Below are 25,327 nucleotides of genomic sequence, written 5' to 3'. Positions count from 1 at the left end.
GATCTGTGCACCTCTTTAATACAATAATTAATAAGGGTTTTAATATATTTTTCCAAATAGTCATTACTCATTTACATAATAAAAATCCAAGTATTTTTATATTCAATTAAATCTTTAATTATTTTTAATTTTTATTGTTTGCATCAATCATTAATAAACAGAAAATATATAAATTAATATGGGGTTATTATAAAGGTGACAACAATTTCAATGCTTGCTTATTTCCCATTTTTTTATTTTGATGTTGGGCCCCATTTAAAAATAGACACTAGTCAAGAAAATGCAGTACACACCATCTTACATAGTTACGTCCTCTGACAACGTCACGACGTAGATTATAATAAATTATATTGCCCAATATGGTATATGATTTTAATTCGAGAATATCAGTCACCTAAAAATAAAAATAAATTAATTTTTTTGAAATAATGTTTATATCTTAAGTGGGACGGCTGTAAGTATGAATATTTTATATTAATGAAAACAAATTGTTTTTATTTGTAAGTATTATGCATTGTAGTTTATAATTTGGTTATGAGAAAATTCAGGATAACAATCGGATAAAAATTGTTATGTTAAAAAATACAAACTTAACATGTACGACATATTCGATAAAAAACAAAAACTTTCTAAAAATATTAAATTTATTAGTGTTTAAAAGTTAAAAGTTATCATGATATCTATAATGTAATTGTTTAAATTTTGAATTGATACCTAGCATAAAAAATTATAATTACTATATTTATTTGGCTACAATACGATTGACCGTTCTCAATTGTAATATTCAAAAGGGTTTAAAAAAGGTACCACTATACCGCAATGACCGTTCTCAATCGTATTTCTGAGTTGTTGAAATTATTTTAATAACAATAGTTGTATAATTATTAAGTTTAAAAGTTTTTATTTAATTAATTACAACTTACTATATAATAATATCAATAATTTATTTTGGCCAAAGTAGTGTAATACAATTTTTTGAATTATTTTATATAATGGAAAACAAGTTTTGCCCTGTTCACCATACTGCAGAGGTAGACTTCTTATTGATACATAAAGTTTACAGGGGAAACTAATCAAAACTTTTAGCAAACAAAATTTTCTCTTAAACTAATAATAATATATAATATAATATGTAAAATTAAGTGAAAAAATCAATTAGACATTAATGTATACATATTTTTTATAGACGTGTACTCGAATTCCATCTATAAATAACTAATTTTTAACTTTAAACTCGCTTCCGGCGCCAAATCAACTGTTGAACTATATATGCGTTAATAATTATACGCACGTCAAAGATGTTCGACGGTCACCGGACCCGGAGTCGGTTCGGTCGGTCGTAATAATATAAAGTACCTATTATAGGTACCAGCTGAGAATTCGGCGCTTCCACGCATAGTCATCTCATTAGTCGCCGGGATAATCATCGTATAATTTGTAGTGTCGTACAGTATTCGCGAACTAAGGATAATATGGATTAAGGCTTTCGAGGAGTCTTCCACAGTGACCCTCCATATAATCTAAATGCAGGCGACCTCGTCATATACATATTATATGCGAAGTTTATGCGCCACTGCCGATTTCCTAGTCCAAATATAAGTTTAGTAGATTGACATCTTCTGTGGTGTAACGAGACGCGCATGTATAGCTGTAGCCTATATCGGATTACTTGCAAAACTGGAAGTTAACAAAACCATCGGCCCGTCAGCCGTCATAATACTTAACCACCCGAAATATCGCGATTGAACGATGAATGCAATAGTCGTATACATAGGTATACTCGGCCAACGACGCTACAGGGTGGAAATGTGAAAGTGATAGCAGAATATGGCTGTGTGTAAGATTTGAAATCAATTAAAGAACGTAAACGTAGCCACGTAGGTAACGATTTTGAACATTTCTCGACTTTTGATCGAATGTACCTTTCTACAATGTTAAATAACGTTCGCAGTTTCTTTTAACTTTGTTCTCTTATGTTTAGACATACGAACCTCCTATTCACAGTTAAAAATTAAATTTCATTTCTCATAATAAGTATGGCAATGGCATATTAGTTTTAAATTACAATTATTATAATTTGCACGAATACTGTGTATATGCTCCCTGAGATATATAAAGGTAGAAGGGGATATAAACAAACCATTTTTGGGGGGATATGATTGATTTTCAGGGGGCTTAGCCCCCCACCCAAGCCCCCAAAAATTACGCTTATGCAAAGTACACATTCACGGATTATAAGAAGTACCGCATACTGTCCTGATATTATTTTTTTTTATTAATATATATATATGAAACTTGAAATATTATTAAATCAAATCCGGTATATTGGGCGCGCGGCATTACTTGTAGAGGAGTGTATTCTTTTTCCACGGATAAAAATGTAATATCTGTTCCCACTATGTATACGTATATCAATATCAAAACCAAAGAATTAGAATGTATATTTCCAAATTTAGAAATAATTATGTATACGTATCTTAGTATACTTACAACAATTTCAGACTGCTCAGTTAAAAGGGCTTTTTCCGTTCTTAAGAGTAAAATTCTAAAAGAGGTCAACCATAAAGGAGGAAAGGCTGAATAATGCATTGACAATACGTCAATACCTATTTATTCTATTTAGTATTGAAACAGAATCGGTTAAAAATTTGATTTTAATGATATACTATTTTAACACAAAAATCAAGAAAAAGAAAAGTATAAATAATATAGTTTATTAATTAATTATTATTAATTATTTTGTAATAATATGCTATTGTTTTATATTTTTTATATATCTAAAATAAACACATTGTTCAAAAGACGTTGACTGCCACGTGCCTGCAGCCGCAGGGCAATCGACAATCATTCTCTGATGTACACAGCCTTTTTAGATGGTTATTCATTCATAAAATGTTTTTTTTCAATATTTCCAAAACTAATCATCGGAAGTTAATGATGCCGATACCAGTATTTTTATTTTGGTCTTGTCAATAAGATGATATAATATTAGATTAAAGTGTAAGTCGGCGGTCATTTGGCGTAGTTTTTATACCTTATAAAAATATTCAATCGAGGTAAAAAATATACCTTTCGATGCAAAATGTTTCTCTATGCAATGGCTATATCAAACGTATCATTACTTCAGTACGAGCATGACAAATAAGCTTTTTTGAAAATATATGGGAATATAACAGCCCTCGGTCACTTATTGGCGTACCTATAGGTAATATGGTGGCGTGACAGCCGGCGACCACATTTTCAGTGTTATCGCACTAGCAGCCTGCAGATGCCTGCCGGCGGGCACTTGGCGGTCAACGTGTTTTTTACGTTTTTACTAATTTGCAGCTCGGACATATTGATATAACGATATGGTCAATAAAGGCCAAAGTATTTTTTTTTATTATCTATTCAATGATCAACTAATCGAGTATAGATAAAAGTACCTAACGATGAGTTATTAATTGAAAAATTAAAAAAAAATATCTATAATATATTTTTACAAAAGCCAAAGGGTTATAGTAAAATAGCCAATAGGGACACCAAACTTTTTATTGCCTGCGGCCACTATGTATAGATCTCAATCTGGGCTTGTGTGCATTATTATACGAACTCATATAGCGCACATAAGAACCAATTTCGAATATACTAGAACTACCTGCAGGCGACACTTACCTATTACCTATATGAGTGGCTATTACTACGCGTGTGTCCACGCGTTTCGGTCAAAATAAATACAAAGTATATACAGTGAAGAAAAATGTTTATACTTATTTCTATACATGTATATGTTAAGGTGTATGACCGCATGGCAGTGAATGTTGACAGTCACCGGTGTATGTTGACATTTACCGATCATTTTAGTGAATGTTATCAATTTTTACAAATATCTTAGAATGTAGACTTTTACCAGTGTTTGTTGATAAACGCAATAGTTATTTACTAAATATTGACACGCTTGACAACATATATAATCAAATATATAGGTAATAAATAAATATACTCGTAGTTTAACAAATTAATTTTTTAACTTTTAGATTAAGTAGTATTAATTTTTTAAGTTATACCTATTTATTACAACACGGTTAACTATCGTGGCATTTACTGTTACAGAGTATTCCCCATTCTTATACAGTTATATTTGTTTGAATTATATTTTTTTACAATATATTTTTGAATTGGTTCCGCAATTCGTTGATCATATGTTTTTATATGAACTTTGAGTAGTTCTTCGTTCTTTACATAATGAATAGTTTTAGTTTCGACGAAACGATTAGTTTATCCTTAATATCATTCGGATTATCTCATGCCATAACATTATACTAACGTTAAAACGTCTCCAAAGCATATTGTGACTGGACAATAACGTCTTAATTCTATAAAATAATAAGAAAATACCTTTTAGTATAGTGATTTACATCGTGCTTCATGTGTGGTCACTGGTCAACATTTGCCAACATTAATTGTAAATTTGAACAATCACCGGTGTAAGAACGCGTTAAGACCATTTGTCAACATTCACTACGATTTTTGGTAAATGTCGACATACACCGGTGACTGTCAACATTCGCCTACTGCGGTCATACACCTTAACATATACATTATATAATGTAATATTAAATTATGCGGACTGCCATCGCCTAGCTATAATATATTATATAGCTATAGGTATACAGTAAATATATAGCACTGCAGTAAAATAAATCATATATTCATAATGAAAATAAAATATTACTTGATTTGTTATTATAAAACATTTGGTGCTCATCACAAAGAAATATCGTATCTACTTCTTTTTCGCCCTCAGTCACAACTATATAATATATGATGGCCATATGGGGTAGGCCACCCTATTATTCTTATATACACCTTCATAGGGATCTGTCAAAGCAATCGTTCATTAATACCGCACTGATAAATATTATATGTGTTTTGTTTTGATATGAACAATCATCACTTCGTATAAACTGACAAGATCATCAGCAGATGTGTTTCTCACGGAGTTTCTATAAAAACCGACGATTTCAAACTATTATAATGCGTCGATGTCGCCGCGTGGTAGTGTATACGATTATTGATTATATCGCATTACTGAACAATAATGTACACATATGATGTATATACTATATATTAATTATATATGTATATACGTATATACACAGGATACGTGAAATCAAGATGCTTATACAATAAAGTATAAAGCTTGTGATATATATTATATTAATGATACACATAATTTGGATGTGCCATAAATATAATATATATATAGGTAAGCGAAATCCCAGGAAAAGGTCTGAATGAAATTATAATATATTATAATGAATAAACAACAAATAAATGTAAATTATTAAATTTTAGCCATTTATGTATACACATTACATATTTATAATTTTTCCATATATAATACATTATGCATATATATTATTATAACATAAACCTATTTATAAATCCGAACATATATATTATGTACGGGTAACTACATTAAATTATATATTTATTATGTATAAATTGTATTGTATATACATTGAAATATATATATATAAATTTTTTTTAAATAAAATATTAAAAATCATATTAATTTTATAATAGGTATATAGGTATATGCCTATATACATTAAATTGAAAAATCTTTGAAAAATGTAAAATAAAATTATCGAAAAAAAATCACAATAACCAAAATAAACTAAATAACCAAAAAAACATAGAAGATACCGTAAAAAAAGCGTACATCATAAAATATCATATATTAACTTAAAAAAAAGAAAAAAATATATAATAATAAAACACATTGCACAAAATAAAAGTCGAAAAAAAAAATTTACGGAAAACGCGTACTTATTACACGAATTAAGTTATACATAATGTAAGACAATTTTACGAATGCTTAAGATTAAACATATATTTCCTTAATTATCTTTGGTCACTCTAGCCCAATTTTAAAACTAAAAAAAAAAAATCGTATTTTCTACACACAAACCTTAAATGTATATATATAATATTATATAATTTTATTTACAACTTTTTTTTTTCGCTCACGGCGTATTTTATAAATATTTATATCATATAATAAATTAATAAAATACTGAAAAATATAATTATTTAGGCACGTTGAATTCACATAATTTGTCGGTTAAAAGAAAACATGAATCATTTTTCTCACCGATCAAATATAATAATAATTCTAATAATAATAATAATAATAATAATAATCATCATCGACCCTTAGCAAAAAAAATAGTCCCACAAAACATCGCATTAAAATGGCGTAAAATGTATGCATATATATATATACATAGATATAAGCACAGGCTTTAGCAGAAATGAGTGTGTGTGTGTGTACACATAACAACTGCACAATATCTAATACTGCCGCCGTCGTTGTTTGAAATGGATAATATAATACTGCAGCTTATAGTATATATATATGATATCATAATAATATGTAATAGTAATGTAACGCGGGACTGCATGTAAGTACAAACGAAAATTTCGGAAAACGATCGAAATACGCGTGGTGTATATACAATGTGTGATAGGTAATATGTTTATAAATAGATTGTTATGCGTCCATCGACGGTCGAAAAAAAAAATCATAATAACTGTACATAATTTGAATTCAGCGAGGAGAGGGTGTGGCGAGTGATTGGTGTTTTATATATTATATATATACGCGATAAATAAAACCTTTTATATATTATTAAAACATTATAACTATAGAGGGGATGATTAAGTCGATTCAACAAATTTATAATACTATTTATATACCTATACAATAATAATATAATATATATGTAGGTACTACACTTTTAATACCAATGAATAAATATCGAACAAAATGTAACGGACGATTGCTAACGATACTATATAATATAATATGTATATATATATAAGCGGGAAATGTTAAATGTTTTTTTTTTTGTTTTTTTTGCGTGTTTTTTTTTTTGCTTTTGACAAACGATTTACAAATCTAATAATAAGGTGTATATAGTAAAAATCGGCGCTGATTCTTTTAGCTCGCGTATATATAAATATTTGAATCAATAACAATATACTGCATTATACGTGAGAATCGAAAGTCAGTTATAATTATACATATTATATACATTATACATAATACATAATACATATAGAGGCATACGTTTTGTAGAATATGTAATATATATATATATATTATAAATCGATTTTTTTTTTCAAAATTTTTTTGTTATTAATTATTTGTATATTATATAATTTTTATAGTAATAATAATAAGATTTTTTTTTACATAAATATATTAATATTTCATGGAAAAACACACACACTAGAAAACTGGCCTATTTACAAAGTTGAAAAATTATTTCATTATTTTACTTTAGTTATTGTCTCTCGTGGTATCATTAATTATTATACATATTATATACGCAAAACATGTATATACTTATTTATAATTTATTTTTTTTGCCAAACTTTATACAATATTTATACTATATAATTAACATTTATATAAAAATATAAATTCAGAATGATAACGGCTAAAACACATCACTTTATATAATACATATATTATTGTGTATATATATACATATATATATATCAGTGCGGAGTGTGTCGAACAACCCGAAAAATTATTGTCTCGATTATTATATACATATATATATATATATATTCATTTATATTTTTCACATTTGTTATATATATATATATATATACGTTGACCCTTTTTAAATACATATTGCGTTAAAGTTTTTTTTTCTTTTTTTTACAATGTTTTTTTATTGTTTTCAAAACGAATAAAAAAGGGGATGGGCGTTACAAAAAAAAACCTAAGAATATTGGAAAAAAAAACGAAAAACAAAAACCGTCAAAAATCGAGGCGAATGGTAGAAATAGTAATAATAATAAAATAGTAGTAGTAGTAGTAGTAGTAGTAGTAGTAGTAGTAGTAGTAGTAGTAGTAATATAGTAGTTATTATTATATTATAATTATATTAGATAATAATAAAGCGGTATAGAGACGGTGACAATATATACACCATACACATATTATATATACTGTCGGTTTTGAGTAGATCTGTCGAATTTACTCTCTGTACGGTTTGCAGTACGAGAATCGGTGGTTCATGTGCTGGCTGTACGAACCCGAATGCGAGAACCGTTTCATGCATTTGGAACACTGGAACGGCTTCTCACCACTGTGCAGTCTCTTGTGTTCGGTCAGATGGTGTTTGTGTTTGAACGCTTTTGGGCAAACGTCACACTTGTGCGGTCTTTGATCTGCAATGACAAAATTATTGATCAATATATATATATATATATTACCTAGGTATATAATAATATGTTTATTATGATTTATGACTGTGGCAGGTGCCTCTAAACATGCGCTAAAGTAATAGTGTATTCACGTTATTATACGCATAGTGAAATTGATATAGTTTAGGTGGGTGTATGTGTGGTCATATAAGCTTCAAGCAATGGGAATTATATCCAAGACTTGTAGAATATTGGGGGTGTGAATAGTTTAAAATCCACATGTGTACTTAGTAGGTACTTACATAGGGGATAAAAATCATTGGTTCAAAACCCCTTCCCACAACTCCATCATTATCAGCGTTGAAAGTATTAATAATTATGATTTGAAATTAGACCGAAATTTTGCAAATTTTGGATGATGGTTAGAATTGAAAAATTGTCCTTGTTTTATTGAAAATTTCTGAACACCGTCATCTTGGTTAATCCCTCCCTTTTTTTACCAGTTAATGGAACCAATATTTAAATTTTAATATATATACCATCGGTGTAAATAACAACACAATATTTTCTCACATTATTTTGTACATATACGATAGACGTAAAACAATTAGGCACACGCATGAAGTCTGCATGGCGCTACTGTTAGTGGCGTCGTTTAACGTCGTACTGCGATTATATTCATTTTGCAGTTATATATATATATTGATTACAGCAAACAATTTAATAATAATATATCTCCTACAGACACGGATCTCACGGATATAGTAATGAATTATTGAAGCATTAAAATCGAATATAAACATCATCAGCTGCATAGAGCCGGTTAGGGGCGTATAGCAAATATTATTTATATAAAAGTAGAGGGTAAAAGAAATAACTAATAAACACAAATAACTAATCATATTACTTATATAACTTACGAAATAAGGCTTCCATTAAAAAAATGTTTTTTTTTTTTTAAAGTATATAATCTACCATTATTATGTATATATAAATTATTAAATTTTGAAAATAATAATTATAGAATAAAAGTTGTTATATTGTTAGTTGATTACATATTATGTCATCAGTTATTTATTTTAAATCTAATATACATAAAATATAGGTATATATCTTAACATGTATAGTTATTATAAATGCACTGCAGCATACCTGGTACTTCAGCAGATTCCACGGATGAAGGCTTTGATTTTTTGTTGGGCGAACCAACAGCAGCCGCCATTGCGCTATTACTAGTGTTGTGGTTGTTGTTTTTGTTGTTGTTATTGTTGTTGTTGTGCAAAGCGCCTGCACCGGCTCCAGTGGACACCGCATCGTCAGGGTCTTGGGACGTACACCCCGAGTCTTCGGCTTCGTCCGTCATGTCGCTCCAGTCTCCGTATTCCTATAAATTTCCAGGGAAAATAGAAATTGTTAGTAAATATAACTCGGTCGCACGTATAGCGATGTCTAAATTTAGCGTTGACGATATGCGAGTACATCGCAAAGCGAATTTTATTACTACCGCAGCAGGCAGAAATATAATATATGTATAGGATATAACGCGCACCGTCAAAACGTTAATTAAGTTAACGAGGTAAAATTGAGTGCAATTATGAGAGGTATGACATACATGCGAATGTATATAATATAAATAATATTTAAAAACACGTCACACCGTTAAATGATATACGTAGGTAGAGGTATATATAATATTATACTACACATATAATCATGTTGCAAACCGATTTATGCAGTTTTATTACTCCGATCAACCGTGAGAGTTTTTTAGGAAAAAAAATTAAAAAATCGTAAATGAAAAATACTTAGCAGTATACACTACAATATATAATATATATTAAACTGCAAGCAAATAGTATTATAATAACATATAAAAGAACAATCGCGCGATGATGTCATACAGATATACAGCATCATAGTTTTCGTGTACGTGTAGATACTATTGGAGCCTATATAACATAACACAACATGTGTTAAATACGTATTTATATTTTATGCAGTCTATCGATATCAGATTTTTTTTAAGCCAAGGGTAAAGTCGATATAGGTTATATAATATAATTAAAAAATTTCTAAAAGAAATATGCCTTTTTTCGATTTCATATTAGAAAATTTATATAACAATCAATTCACTCAAATGCAAGACATTTTATATACATGTCACATCAGTTATATCGAAGAGTGGAAAGTGTGTATAACATATATGCGTATAATTATATAGGGGTTCGGTATAGATTTTTCGGTATCGCGGTACACGGATCTGACGAAATAAAATATCAAAAGCGCGATGTATGGGCACAACACGAAAATCGTATACTATATACTTGTAAATAGTACTCACTCTCTTCCACGAACGTTTCTCGGACGCGGGGCTCAAGCTGCCGTTGTGCCGGAGCGCGACGGCCGGTATGGGCGAATGAGACGCTGGATGGTGCAGGTGGGACGACGGCGGCGGCGGGGGCGGTGCCGCGCAGGCAGGCGACGGCGGCGGGTACGCGCCTCCCAGAAACGTCTTGCGGCAATGCTGCTGCATCGGCTGCAACATGGACGCGGGCGGCGACGAACTGCAATCGTCCCGGTTGTTGGCGGTCCAACACTTGAACTGTATGGTACACTTGTTGGTCAGCGTAACGTTGCACACGGAACTGCGGCCGCTGTTGCACTCGTCGTCGCGGCGTCCCCGCTTCGTGGACAGGTCGAGCGGCTGTTCGGCGCTCGACGCGGGTGCGGCGTGTGCGGCGGCGGACGCGGGCGAGTACGGCATGTGCACCAGGCGGCCCTCGCGCCTGTCGCGGGCCCGGTTGTTCTGGAACCACACCTGGACGACGCGCACGTTGAAGCCGATCCGGTCGGCGATCCGGCTCAGTTCCTCGCGCTTTGGCCGCGGGTTGGCCGCGTAGCACTCCTTGAGCACGGCCAGCTGGTCGTCGGCTATCTGCGACCGGACGCGGATCTTGCGGCCGTCCTGGTCTACGGAGTCTTCCTCTTCGGTGGTGCACGGCCTGTGCTCGTCGTCGGTGTAACAGTCGCTGCCCGCGTCGTAACCGTTGTTTATATTGTTGTTGTTGATGGTCGTCTTGCAGGCCCCGGAACTACCGCCCGCCGAGTATTCCGCCTTGACCACCAGCCCTTCGGCTCTGTGATGGTTGTTGAGCAGGTGGTGATGGTTGTTGTGATTGGGGTACAGGCTGTAGCCGTGGTGATACGGCGGCGAATCGCTCGTCACGCTGGGGCAACCGCCCGACGAGCCGCAAGACGGCGGCGGCTGGTGCTGCTGGTGGTGCAGGGCAGCCGCTGCGGCGGCCGCGGCGTTGGCCATCATCAGCTGTTTGGTGACCGCTGACACGTTGACCGTCTCCAAGAGTTTCTTGACAGCAGCGTCTGTTTCGCCAGCTGTGTCCTCGTCCGCACCACCGCCGTCTTCGCATTCCTTCTTCACCACGCTCACCACGTCTATCACGTTGTCGTATTTGTCGTCGTCGTCGTCATCGGCCTCGTCGTCTTCGTTGAAGTCTTCACCACCACTCTCGTGCTCCTTCTGGTCGTCGTCTGTCGTCTTATTCTTGTCGTCACCACTACAGCAATCGTCTTGCTGTTGTTTTTGTTCTTCTTGTTCTTGATCCTGTTCCTGTTCTTGTGCTTGCTTAACCATCGCCGACTGCATCAACGATGGCTGCAGAAGATCGTGTATGTTGAACTTGCTCTGAGTGTTGAACAGTCCTGGGAAATAAATGGCGGCCGCGGAGGCTTTTGGTTGTGTGTGATAGAATGACTGTGGTGTAAGCGATTGCGCTTGTGTTGGACTCGGCTGTGCCACTTGCATGTCGTACTTGGACGCTGAAGACGGCAATAGGGGCGAGAACGTATTGCCACCGGCACCAATGCTGTTGTTGTTGTGGTTGCTGCTGTTGTTGTTGGTTATGTTGTTGTTGTTGTTAGGGACTGGACGCTTGCTTGGATAACCGTTGTTCGGTTGATGGTGAGCGGCGTTCCGGTTGTTGGCTTGCGACCCACGGCCTCCCATTTTTAGATTTATGATCAGACATTTCTTAGAGGTCATGTGACTAGAATATGAACCGGAATGCGAGAACCGTTTACCGCAGTTGGAGCACTCGAACGGTTTTTCTCCACTATGGATGCGAATGTGTTCCTATGAAAATAAATTCCAACAATTGTTTAGTTTCAAAAATCAAATATAACGACACATTTAATTGGAATTATTATTATATACAACCAAAAAAATAACTCTTATTATATTACGCCGAGAAAATCAGAAAATAAATAAGGTATAGGTATACGTATAAACAATATATATACAGATTATTATTATTTTTATTTGATATAATATATATATACATAATTTAAATGAGAGTAGTTACCTTGAGATGATGTTTAAACTTGAACGCTTTTTCGCACTCAGGACATTTGAACTTGCGCAGCACTGCGCTTTCATCGTGACTTATCATGTGCCTTTGGAGACGGTAAACATTGGCGAACGTCTTGTTGCACACCTTACAAGACTACAGGCGAGACAAAACAAAAAAAAACACGTGCGTGTTATTAAGAAGAGTAGCTATTATTTTATGAAGGTTAACGGGATACACATCGTATGGGCTGCAGGGATATAAGTATATAACGTATAAGGACAGGGTCGGGCTGCGTATAGGTAGACGAAAGAAAGAAAGACCATATAAATAAGGAAAGAAAAAACCGTGGCGCGTAAAATCTCACGACCAAAAAAATCTTCGTAGGAGTCCTAAAAATCCCATGCCCGGCGACGACGACGCCTTATTAAAAATAATAATCAAACGAAAAAAGCGCCGTTTAGAGAGAGACCGTCGACTTGCGGTTATAGTATAGACAAAAAAAACTAGAGAGTATATTATTATATAGAATGAAATACGACGAACGTCGTAAAGGTATGACGTCAACGACGTGTCACCATGTGTTAAAACGTGTGGTGTGTATGTGTGTGTGTGTGTGTGTGCGTATATATATATATATAATGTTATGTTTTTACACATATATACATGTATCTATGCGTGTGTATGTGTGTGTGTGTACCGTGTTGTATAATATACAGGCACACAGTGCATTGCAGTAATCGTGAGAAACCCTAATGGCGACAGGTTATACGAAAATCGTTATATAATTCCATGTGCCGCCGCCACACCATGATAACATGACGATCGGTTAATTTAACTGCGCCTCCCACACATGTACACATAATATTAAACATACATGTATATATAATAGTAGTCGGCATCGTCTTTACCTCATCTCTCGTCCTCCCTTGCAGCCATTATCCCGTTGGTATACCTATATGTGAGGCTGTACATATTCGAGATACGTATATGGTCTATTATATTATACATATATATTTTTATTAAGTGTAATATTATTATATTTCGGGTCACACACACACACAAGCGCGCGCGCTCACATTTTCTGGCAACACCTCTTTTTTATGTCTTTTATCAAACACAGGCGGAAAAAAATAACCGACAAAACATAAAATAATAATTGTTATCAGCTGAGGCAGACGTGACAACGCGATTATCAGTGGATGGATTGTATTATAATATTTTATGTACCTAATGGTTCAAGCACGCACTGCGGGACCGGACTTTATTTTATGCGATGATATAGTATATTATATTATTGTACAACACATAAATATTAATATTATCTCTCTATCGACATGTTGTACAGATGATAATAATGCACGACTGTATGCGGTTATATATATATAATCTTTTTTTTGTAAAGGCCATGTGGTCCTGCATGTGTTTTGCACTGCCGTGTGTAAAATATAATAATAATGAAATAATAATATATGGATATTATATATATAGTACACGTTCGACTCGTACATTATAGCTGATATCCGGTGCGGCCGTGTCTCCGCCCCCGAACGAGCGATAATCCATTATACAAACGTGTCAAGCATATATATATATAGGTACCTGCTAGTATACAATTGCAATAACATTTATTGGGCACGGAGTTAAGAAGAGAGGTCGATCGACTATATACACGAGGTATAGGGGTAGGTACATACCATAAATGTGATCATGTGGGTGATTCGTTTCGGAGGGAAGGAAACGAAGAAGAAAAAACGACCGTCATGGCGAGATTTTAATGGCCATCGTCGGTCTTCGTCGGGTAGGTATATATATGAAATAAGTACCAACGCGTTATAGGTATACATATAATATGGTGACGGTGATGCAGGCGAGAAGAAGGACGTTTCGTCGTGGCCCGGCGCGCACGTCGAATCCCTTTGTGAACGGGTCGGGTTTTAAGTATATATGCACGTTTCCACGAACGGCGGGAGGTAACAATAATATATATATTATACATGACGAGGGACCGGAGACCTGCACATCTGGACGAACCCCGAAGAGTTGCATCTCGCAAGTATAGACTGTGCGAGGCGTGGTGGTTTGAGGGATGAGGTTTTTTTTCGAGATTATATAGAGAATAACACCTTGCGGTGGATCCTCCCGAGCCAAGGTCGGGTTTACTGCTGCATCAGCACCATCACATGATTATATTATTATTATTATATTACTATGCTGCAAGCCGCGCTCGTATTTTTCTTTTGACCCCCCAAAAATATTTTCTGTTCTTTTGTCCGAAAATATATTTTATACGAACTTACGTTGAAACCCGTCACCGGACCACACACACGCGCGATGGCCCCGAAAAACACACGGAGAATGTGTTCAATTGTGTGCGAGTCGGTCACACATATATAATACTCGCACGCACGCGCACCGGATTTTAGGTGTGTTTATTTTATTTTTTGTATATATGTGCGTGTGTGTGAAGATATGTACGTTCTCAGAGACGGGTCGTTTAAAGTATATTATATTAAACACACAAATACATATATAAAGGTTATTCGGGCCCACAGAGCTACTTTCATGGCGTCCTATAGTCATCGCGCATGTATGGAGGTGCGCCAGGGCGAGGTCACCACGAGCGTACATGTATATATAATATAAGATAAATAAATCATTCGGAATATAATGGAAATAAATAAATAAAATATACCTCCGCAGAGGCCAACCAAACCATGCGGCGTAACTATATGTGGCACGGTGCATGTCGATTATATTATTATCACTGCTCGCTTTTACAGAATTCTGTTAAATCGTAAAAATCGTTGTATCTATTATATGTGATATAATACGCGTGTTATTCACCTGCTGCAGCTTAATGCGACGCATAACAATTTAGAATTTTTTAATTTTTTATTCGAAAGGATTGTGTTAATAAATATTTATTAAATATAATATATATGTATCTATATTATATATCTAATAGTAGGTAATTATTGAGAATGGTATAGAATAATAAATTATAAGTGCTTACCACTTGGGCGTTGGGCGAGTGGAGCAGTTCATGTTTCTCGAGGAGATCACGATTGCCAAAAGCAGCGTTACACTGCAAGCACCCATATTGGCCGGCGATTGCAACCGTGGTTGAGGGCGGCGAAGACGGCCGGGCTCGGCATCCACCATCTAAGTGTTCTTTTAGCGATCCCAAGTCAAATGATTCCCGACAAAACGGGCAGTACTGTAAATGTTGTTGCTGCTGCTGTTGCTGCTGCTGGTGGTGTAAGTCTTGATAGTCCTTGAGAAGACCCTCCAGACTCATCCCGGGCAACGGAACTGTGTGCAAAAAAGGTCAAAAATGAAAATACATAAACATCGATCGGAATATACAAAAAATAACATTAAATACACAGGAAGGTATACCGAATAAAATAAAATTCGAGCCTAATATACGCTATTTACAATAATAAAATGTAATATAATATACAATTGTATATATTGCGGCCATTTATGTGCCGTAAATTCGGTCAACGGGTGGTTGCAGGTATACAATATATGTATGTACCTGTTGTTCGTGAATACGCATTGTTCGTCGCACCAATGACACGAGGCGGCGCGAGGAAAGGGCGTGATGATCGCACCTGCCCAGCAGTCCGTGGGGGGTCCTGCGCGCAGGTAACGTAACCTCCTATAAACCAATCAGGTGTGTTCGCCGACCTATCTATTGTTATACATATCGTCGTCCATCTTCTTATTTATATCATTATTTTCAAAAATTTGAGATTTTTCAATTATTGCACAAACAAGTGCTAGAGTCCGGACAACTATATTATCTATATCTCTCCCGAAATGTACAATATATATTATATTATAACTGCACGCACAGTAGCACAGTAGAATATATAAAATTATATTTTATACATCGAATTTTCAACAGATACTCACATACCGATACCGATATATATTAATATTATATGTACCTATATACATCATATACATTAAATCATATATATTGTTTATAGTTTATACACGATTTTGTTGATTGGCTTTAACGTGAGACAACGAAACCATATTATATATTAATATATATCTTATACTCGTATAATATATATATATATATAATACATTAGGTATATGAAAGCGTGTACTGCGGGTGGTTAATGTGTTTTAGGTTCGACCGGATGGAATCCGGTCACGGCGTTTTAACGATCTTTCGGAGACGTATATATATATATATATATATATATATATACATGTATACAAAAGTGTATATTTATGATCATTGGGCTAAATCGTTCGCGGGTTTGTTGTATATTTTTCTGTTATACACGTGTAAAAAAGTGACTATATGTATATACATCGTACGACTGCACGAGTTAAATTCTCAGTTTTAATATTATATAGTAATAATCTAAAGCAATGAAGTATATAGGTACCTAAGTATGCACTATATACATAGTACAGCTGATCAAATCAAACGGTGCGTATGCTGATGTGTGTATAGTATTATATACACACACACACAGAAATACGTTTAATATATTTCTACTATTAAATTATTTACGTATATATAATTTAATATGCCACAGTGGTGTGTGAACGTTGTTTTCTCAACGCACATACACACACATATTATATATATATATATATTATATAGTTCTCGGACACGTTTATTGCGCGGCATCTGGCAAATCGTGTGGTCCACAAATACACGTCATATTATTATAACGCACAATATATACCTATACCATTAGGTATAGTATTATTTTTATATACCATGTATAATACCTATTACCTAATATAGCCAATATAGGTACATAATATTATATATTAAATACGTTTATAGGTATAACATGTGTTTAGCTAAATTATTTACGTCGGTTAAAAATAATATATTATAATGTCAATTATTCGCCAATTTTATAGTCACGCATTTAATTATATAGATTATTATATATACAGCCTATATAGGTATACGCACTTTCGTATACGTGTCATATACAGCACAGTCATATATACGTGAATCATTCGTAGGTACATATTACAATATACATTGATATGTGTGAATAATTTATACTACATATTTTATTTTACAACCTATAACGGGTGTACTGTATGTAGACGGTGTGTATATTTTGTGTGCAAAACACATTTTAAGTTGAAATAAATAATAACAGGAAAATTTGTTAGAAAATGTTACAATGATAAAGGTCCATTCTATATTTATACATATAATGAATAATTTAATAATAGAGTCCATGTATTAAGTTTCTACACTCATTATAATATATTTCAAAAATATTATTTTTACATAATTGACTCAAAGTACCTACTCATAAAGTATCTATTAAAATTTGATGAGCGGAGTACCTATACCAATCAAAATAAGATGCTGTTGCCTGTTCCACTATATTATACACCGCTTTCCATCTAAACTTATTTAAATACTTATAATTTATTGACTTTATAGATAGTTCAAAATTTGATTTTTATATATTAAAATATACTAACAAATATATTTTGTAGCGAAGTATAAAATTAAAAAAGTAATTAATTTAGCGATAAAAAATAAAAATAAAAACTAAGGAAGTTAACAAACTGTATTTTTTTTCAATAATGTGAAATTATGTGAAAATAATTATTTTAAGTAAGTTAAAACTTCTAAATATTTAGTGTGAACTTAAATGGAACACAATATTATATTATTGGAATCAATCGATATTGACATTAATTTTTTTTATGTATAAACGCCGGTGAGGGCAATATATCATCTATATGTTAAATAAAACATGAATTTTATCAGTTCGAAGAATTCATAATTTTATATAACGATGATATTCCAAGGAACCTGCACGTAAAAGTTTCCAGTTAAATCGCACACAGAAAAAAATACTATACGAAGGTCTTATTACATGTAAGTGGTTCATTATCGGTAGTACGTATATACGTATTATATTTATTATTTGTATACTATAATGTATATTATTAATTTTTTATAGGTATCTATAAGCATAAATTATTTGCATACATTATTATATTAAGTAAGCAAGCTATACCCTATGGCCTATATGGTCATAAGGACTCTATTTCCAACAATATATATACAGATGACGACAAAAATCATGTAATATAGTCGTCCTAAATATATAAGTATATATATTTATATAGTGTTCATCGAAAAAATATTATTTTTAGTTTACTGCACATTACAATAAATATTACACGCGCGGAGGATATATGTGTATAATGTTGCGTGGAACTCGAGTGTTTTGCCAATATGTGTTTAAACCATTACTAAACAGTATCATTACTTGGGTAATTTTATTCTAAAAATGAAAACGTGCAAATAGCTAAATTTATTTAAAAGTATAATTTACTATTCGTTTTAAATAATATTTTCCACATTTAAATATCTACAGACTTTTGACGTTAACGATTCCAATATACATAATACATATATTACACCTAACTTGAAATACACCTATATACTCTATATATATATAGTGTATATGTATACTGCAGCTACTACTAACAGTACTATGATGTAAATTAAATTTATATCCACTGGCGGTTTGCTGCTACAGCAGTTAGACGCACGTATCTGTATACGTATAAGTTTTTACGAGGTACAAGTATATAGTTTTAATTAAAAATATGTGCGTTCAAAGTGTATAAATTTAGATTACATGATTTACGAGGACGCGTCGGCGATTAAAATTTTAGCGTCGTCAGATAAACGTCAACAAAACAATATTGAAAAGTAAATGTATACATTAAAATAAATATAACATCGATATTGAGAGTATATATATATATTGTATATAAATGCACCGATAAAAAAAAAATTAAAAACTTTAATTTAATGACGATCTATATAATAATATACAAACGACGCATCGCGGCGTATATAGAGATACGTATTCTACGTAGAAAATGTAATAACAATTATTATGATATGATAATAATCTTCCTATAATAGATATATGAAATCTGTAGTACAATATTATTACATATTATATTATAATACGATATAGTTATATGATAACTTACGTGCATAGTTGCCGTAGGGAAAGGCGTTTTGGAACAGACCGATGACTTGTGCGGCCGTATACATGACGACGAATTTTACGAGTACCAGGCCGAACAGTGCAATATAGATAGTAGAGTGCGCGCACGAGAAAAAAATTCCAAACGGACACGATTTAAAATTGTTTTTTCATACAAAAAAATTAGCTCGACCGTGCACGGGCTGCAGGTGTACAAACGAAATTCAAAACGACAGTCGGACTCGACATCTACCCGATGACTGACTGCTGTGCATATACGTTCCGGTCCTGAGCGCGGTGCATAGGTATACAAAACGGAAAGGGACGTGCGTACCGGACGGTCGGCAGGTACGAAATGATGATCCTAGGAGCGCAGTGCCGGCACACCGCACACGCACACACACGCACACGCACCAGCACACGTAGTACGTACACTTACACGCACACGCACGATAGCGACCGGGTGGTTAGGTATATATATACATATATAAAATGTAATATGTATTTTTTCCCGTATCGTTCCCTCCGCCTCCTTTTATATTATAATATATATATATATAAATATACCATCGCCGTCGCCCGACACTTGGTGATTGCGTGGGGGTCGGTGGGGGGTCGAGTATCGGTGGGGGGGAGCAGAGGGCCGAAAATCGATCGGTGGCCGTCGCCGCCGCCGTCGGTGCCTCGACAGAGATAATATATCTATCGCTATATATATGGGTTAATGTGGGTGGTAGCGGGTGCACGGACGGGCTTTGCGAGCAATCTCGCGTCGTAGTCGTCGTCAACGCCCGACCGTATATTTTCCATAGTATAGGTACATAATATATATATAACATATTATATACCTATATGCTACAACGATTGCGACCGTTGACGAATAAAGGTCGATATTGCAAATATCGTGATATAATAAATATATTATACTCACGCCTATACCTATATATACCAGCTGCAGTCATGATGTAGAGAAGATTTTCTCTCTACATCATGACTGCAGAATCCACCAAGCGCGTCTCTAGGTACTTTCCTAAGTATAATACTTACACAATATTATATAACATAATATGTACATAAATATTTCGAAATTCTGCGAATTATGCGATATCAAAAATATACTTATAAATTATAATACACCTATATGAGAAATTCTTGTTCGAGTTTTTCGATCGATATTATGTGAAATAAAAATAATTTCGACGCCCGTTTGATCGAGTATTATTTCGATCAACTTACACACATTGTAGGTTTAATAAAACTGCCAATTTTCCAGGGGCGGGGCTGCGATAAATAAACAGGGACGTGCGAGTTTTTTCGACGGCATATATAATATTATATAAGCGGACTTTCGATGGTGTTAGTGGGAGGGGGGTTGGAAAGGGGAAACGGACGACAAGAATGTATTCGCGCCGAGCGGTGCGCAGGTGTGCGCGTTGCAGCACCGCCAACACAGGTGGGCGTGTACAATGGAGCGCCCGCGTTGAGTGTCTACCTGCCCGCGGCGCCCAGGTGGGACGTTCCCGAGCCGCCTATTGGACGGCTCACCTGTGCCGAATACATTTTCGCCAGCGCGCGCGCAAAATACGCTACCGATGCGGTCGATGTGACGCCACGGCAGTAGCTGCACGCACGCGAAATACATTTTATTTATGCCACGCACACACGTTATGAATAGAACATAAACGTATACCTAATAATATATATTACATGATAAATAAAAAGTAGGTACTGTATACGGTATACATATACATATATATAGATAGGTACGCCTGAATCTATCGTTCATCTCAAGTCAAGAAAGAGAATTTTTTGAAAATTTAGGACATTTATACGTCTAAATAAAGCATATGTCAAAATTATCACTGTGGAAAATAATTCTTTCAGTCACAGTGATATTTGATATGAATTACTTTTAATTTTTAAGTTTATATTTACTTTGGAAATAATGAGCTAAATCATAATAATTGTTTACAATATATTACAACACTTTTCCCGAAAATTATGATGTACACCATTCACCAATAAAAAATATATAAATATTATCTAAAAATATCTGATAAAATCGATTTGAAATTCTGAGCGGAGCGATATAAATGTAGGTATAGATTTTATAATGACGGGTATTTATTTTTATATTTTCGTGTCTGAAAACACTTTTTATAGAAGACAAATGAAATTCCCAGTAATTGTAACTTAACCTAGTAATTCAGAATTATAAAAAGAAAAAATCGGAATATTTGTTAAAAAATTATTATTATTATTGAAATACTTAATTCTTTAATAACAATGGTTATCCGTATCTGCTCAGAATCTTTTTTTGTACACGATGATTCATTAAATTCATATATTTTAGCACATCCATTTCAGAGACTCAATCAATGACAAGGTTCACTCAACACTTACTGTAGGTCTGTGGTACCTATACCTATATAACTATAGAGCAGTTAGTTTTTACTTTCCCGCTTTTTTATTTAAATATAGGTATATATAAATACCTATATAATACATCTATCTACTTGTGAGGTACGTATTGCAGCTTCTTCACAGACAATATGTATAATATATTATATTTTATATTATTTTAATATACGCCATTATAATTTATTTATGTGTATTGTCGTAGTCGACGTCGAGCGCGTGTGCGTATGTGAGCAACGATAAATAATCGTTTCGCGCCAGCGGGTCAATTGAACGTCTCGGCCGCCGTTCCCGCATCAATTAACCTTTGCGGGCCGCACGGTTAATTGGCCAAGTCGCGTTATACGCATACACAAAGTACGCGCACATACACGTTATACACAGTAAACTCCATCATTATTACTATCATTATTAATACCAAACATTAGTTACTCCGCGCGAGCGCGCGTGTGTTTATAATTGTTTATGATAATCAGCGTTTTAATTTTCGTCGTCCCGACCGTACGTATACAACAATATTTATAGTCGGACCGAAGAAAGTCAAATATCAATTGACCTCCCCTGGTGGCAATGTAGCCATACATATATATGGGGAAAAAAAATATACTATCCTTATGAAATACGCGCGCCGCCCGTATTATACGATATTTACATATTATTTTAAAGTATACTCGAGTACGTACGTACATGTATGTCGAGGGACCCTTTTCAATAAAAAGAAATAAAAATATCGAAAAACATTAGGGTCGACGCAGACCAATTGCGCGACAATTATTATTATTACACGCGCGACGATCGCGAGCTCGCATCGTAATATATTGTTATATTATACTTAATTTATACATCATAATATTAAATTCTTTATATATAGGCCAGTTTGCAGATAATGTTATAATAGTTTAATGGTTCTGGGGGACTACCTGCTGTGTATATTATCAGCAAGGATTTATTTTTATTCTTCATTTCATAATTTTATTATACGTGTATAATACTTATGACGTGTATTGTGTTTTATTAATAGATATTCTATATTTTGTAAATTATGAGTGTTATGACATTTTTCAATATACATCTTATCTATAAATATTTTTATACATATTATGTATATGAGAATTTTATAGTTCGTAGTTTGTATAGGTATATTTTATTTTAAGTGTTTTTAATTTTTATAAAATATACCGCACAATTCTTATACCTACAAAATATTATATTTTTTAATTTTTGTTATGTTATTCTAATTAAATTCGTATTCTAATTTTAACTTCTAACATACATGTTTTATTTTGTTTTAAATTTGAAATATATTAATTTTATGTTCTTGCTCGGATAGAAAATGTGGAAATCTTTGAAAATTGTTCTAAAAGGTAAAGCACAACGCTAATTACTTTCGCAGACTACATAATTTATAATGATACATTACTTATATATGATTATAACATTTATAACAGTTTTATGTAAAAAGATAACGTCCAAAAAGACATTGAAAATAATAATACAACACAACGTGTGCTAACCCATAATAATAATAAACTATCAATAAGTATTACATATCTAAAAAAAAAATTCGAGGTCAGTATGAGTATACCGAGGCGTATACAATGAAAAATTAAAATACGTATTCTGTTATTTTGGAGGACTATAAAACACGATATATATTAACATGGTCATATAATTTGATGGCTATATGAACTATTGTAATGCAATAGATACATACGCTTATATATATATATATATATATATTAAACGGCGGTATACTAAGATTGATATTCTATTGAAGATTATATTTATTATAAAATAATGCCCATATATATATATATATATATGGTATACTGTGTACTATATAGTACTTATATTACCTATATAATATATTATCTATGTAAACGCACAATGATGTGAGTATGATACATACATTTGTTTCCAAATTAAATCCGACGAAAAATGGTGAATTGATATGATATGAAGTTAATATCGGCCATCAAACACAGTTATTATAAAATACATATATTATAATGGAATCTATGCGACTTAATGATCGTTATTATCATTGATTTTGAACACATTTATATTGTCCTAAAGGTTAATGCATCAATTATTATTATGATTAAAAAAACATCCTGTTGTCAATCGTGTATAATATTATATTAATTTATCGACCTATAATTTTCGAAACATTTTTATATATACAATTATACCTATCTAGTATCTATATTATACGAGATGATCGACACAACGTAAGACTTTCACGTCACAAATGTGCAGTCATTCTCAATTTAATGAGTATATCTTACGTTAAATCGATCACTGAATCACTCCGTATATTAGTTAATACTATTAGTATAGTTAAGTAGGTACTACTATAGTTATTACTAGAAACTATACCGTATAATATACTAAAGAAGTAATTGGTGTGGGTGAATATATACCACATCATATTATAATATATGTAGGTATTAGATTTGCGAAGATCCGACGATGCCCATATAAGTATACATTACTATACAACATTTAACGAAGCGTCCATAGTTTTCTTTTTATATTCTGTATCGACCGCAATTTGTTTATAATTCGTATACTAATATAAAACGTTATAAAAGTGTGTACTCTCGGCCGCGGCGCTTTTCAGAAGAAATAACACACAACAGCGGGTTTTATTTTTTTTTTAGGAGAAAAAAAACAACTATACCACACAATAATTGACCATTGTGCAAGAGAAATAATAATATTATAATATAGAATAATAACAACGGAGCTCAATGGAATAATCCAATAGCCGCTAATATATACGGTGGCGGTGGTCCGACCAAAAGGAAATCATCACGGGACGCGTGGTGTTATATATACGGATGATAGAGACACATATAATGACTATACAATATATATAATAATATAATGTGTTATGTGTAACATTATTATAATATAATATATACTGTTTACTAACAGAATTTGTATACACATAATATTATAGATATTAAAATGGAACATGCATTGAAAAACTACGGTTTTGTGTGTGTGTATGTGATGTGTATGTGCACCTAAATAAGATCTATACGGCATAATATACTATATTATGTATACACAATCTTAGAAATCAGCTGATATATTATAATGTTATTTAGTCATATTTACGTTATCTAATTATAAGACGCAGTCATTGTTCTCTGTCACGTCGATTTATAATATATATATTATATTATGTACGTATACTCCGACGGTGATTTTTTTTCACCACAATATTGTATTAAATGTACACATTTTCTATAATGTCGACAATAATTTTAAACGTGAGTATAATGTAAAATAATGTTTGGACCA

General features: G+C 33.2%; 1 protein-coding gene across 4 annotated transcripts in view; it reads right to left on the bottom strand.

The window, feature by feature from the left end:
• Positions 1-5,258: 5,258 nt before the first annotated feature.
• LOC132919982 (zinc finger protein 1) overlaps positions 5,259-25,327 on the bottom strand; it is a 167,491-nt gene continuing 147,422 nt past the window's right edge. For 3 of the 4 annotated variants that reach the window (XM_060981968.1, XM_060981959.1, XM_060981976.1), the window contains 5 exons: positions 15,589-15,887; positions 12,588-12,728; positions 10,550-12,358; positions 9,361-9,592; positions 5,259-8,232 (listed from right to left, as the gene is read on the bottom strand). In XM_060981968.1, coding sequence (XP_060837951.1) covers positions 8,039-8,232; positions 9,361-9,592; positions 10,550-12,358; positions 12,588-12,728; positions 15,589-15,887 — 2,675 coding nt within the window. In that variant the 3' untranslated portion in view covers positions 5,259-8,038. Of the gene's footprint in view, positions 8,233-9,360; positions 9,593-10,549; positions 12,359-12,587; positions 12,729-15,588; positions 15,888-19,601; positions 19,945-25,327 lie in introns of those variants that run through there. The other variant, XM_060981985.1, reaches the window with a different exon arrangement.

This window comes from Rhopalosiphum padi, chromosome 1 (assembly GCF_020882245.1).
Source record: "Rhopalosiphum padi isolate XX-2018 chromosome 1, ASM2088224v1, whole genome shotgun sequence".
Lineage (NCBI taxonomy): Eukaryota > Metazoa > Arthropoda > Insecta > Hemiptera > Aphididae > Rhopalosiphum > Rhopalosiphum padi.
This window is presented reverse-complemented; position numbering and strand designations above follow the sequence as displayed.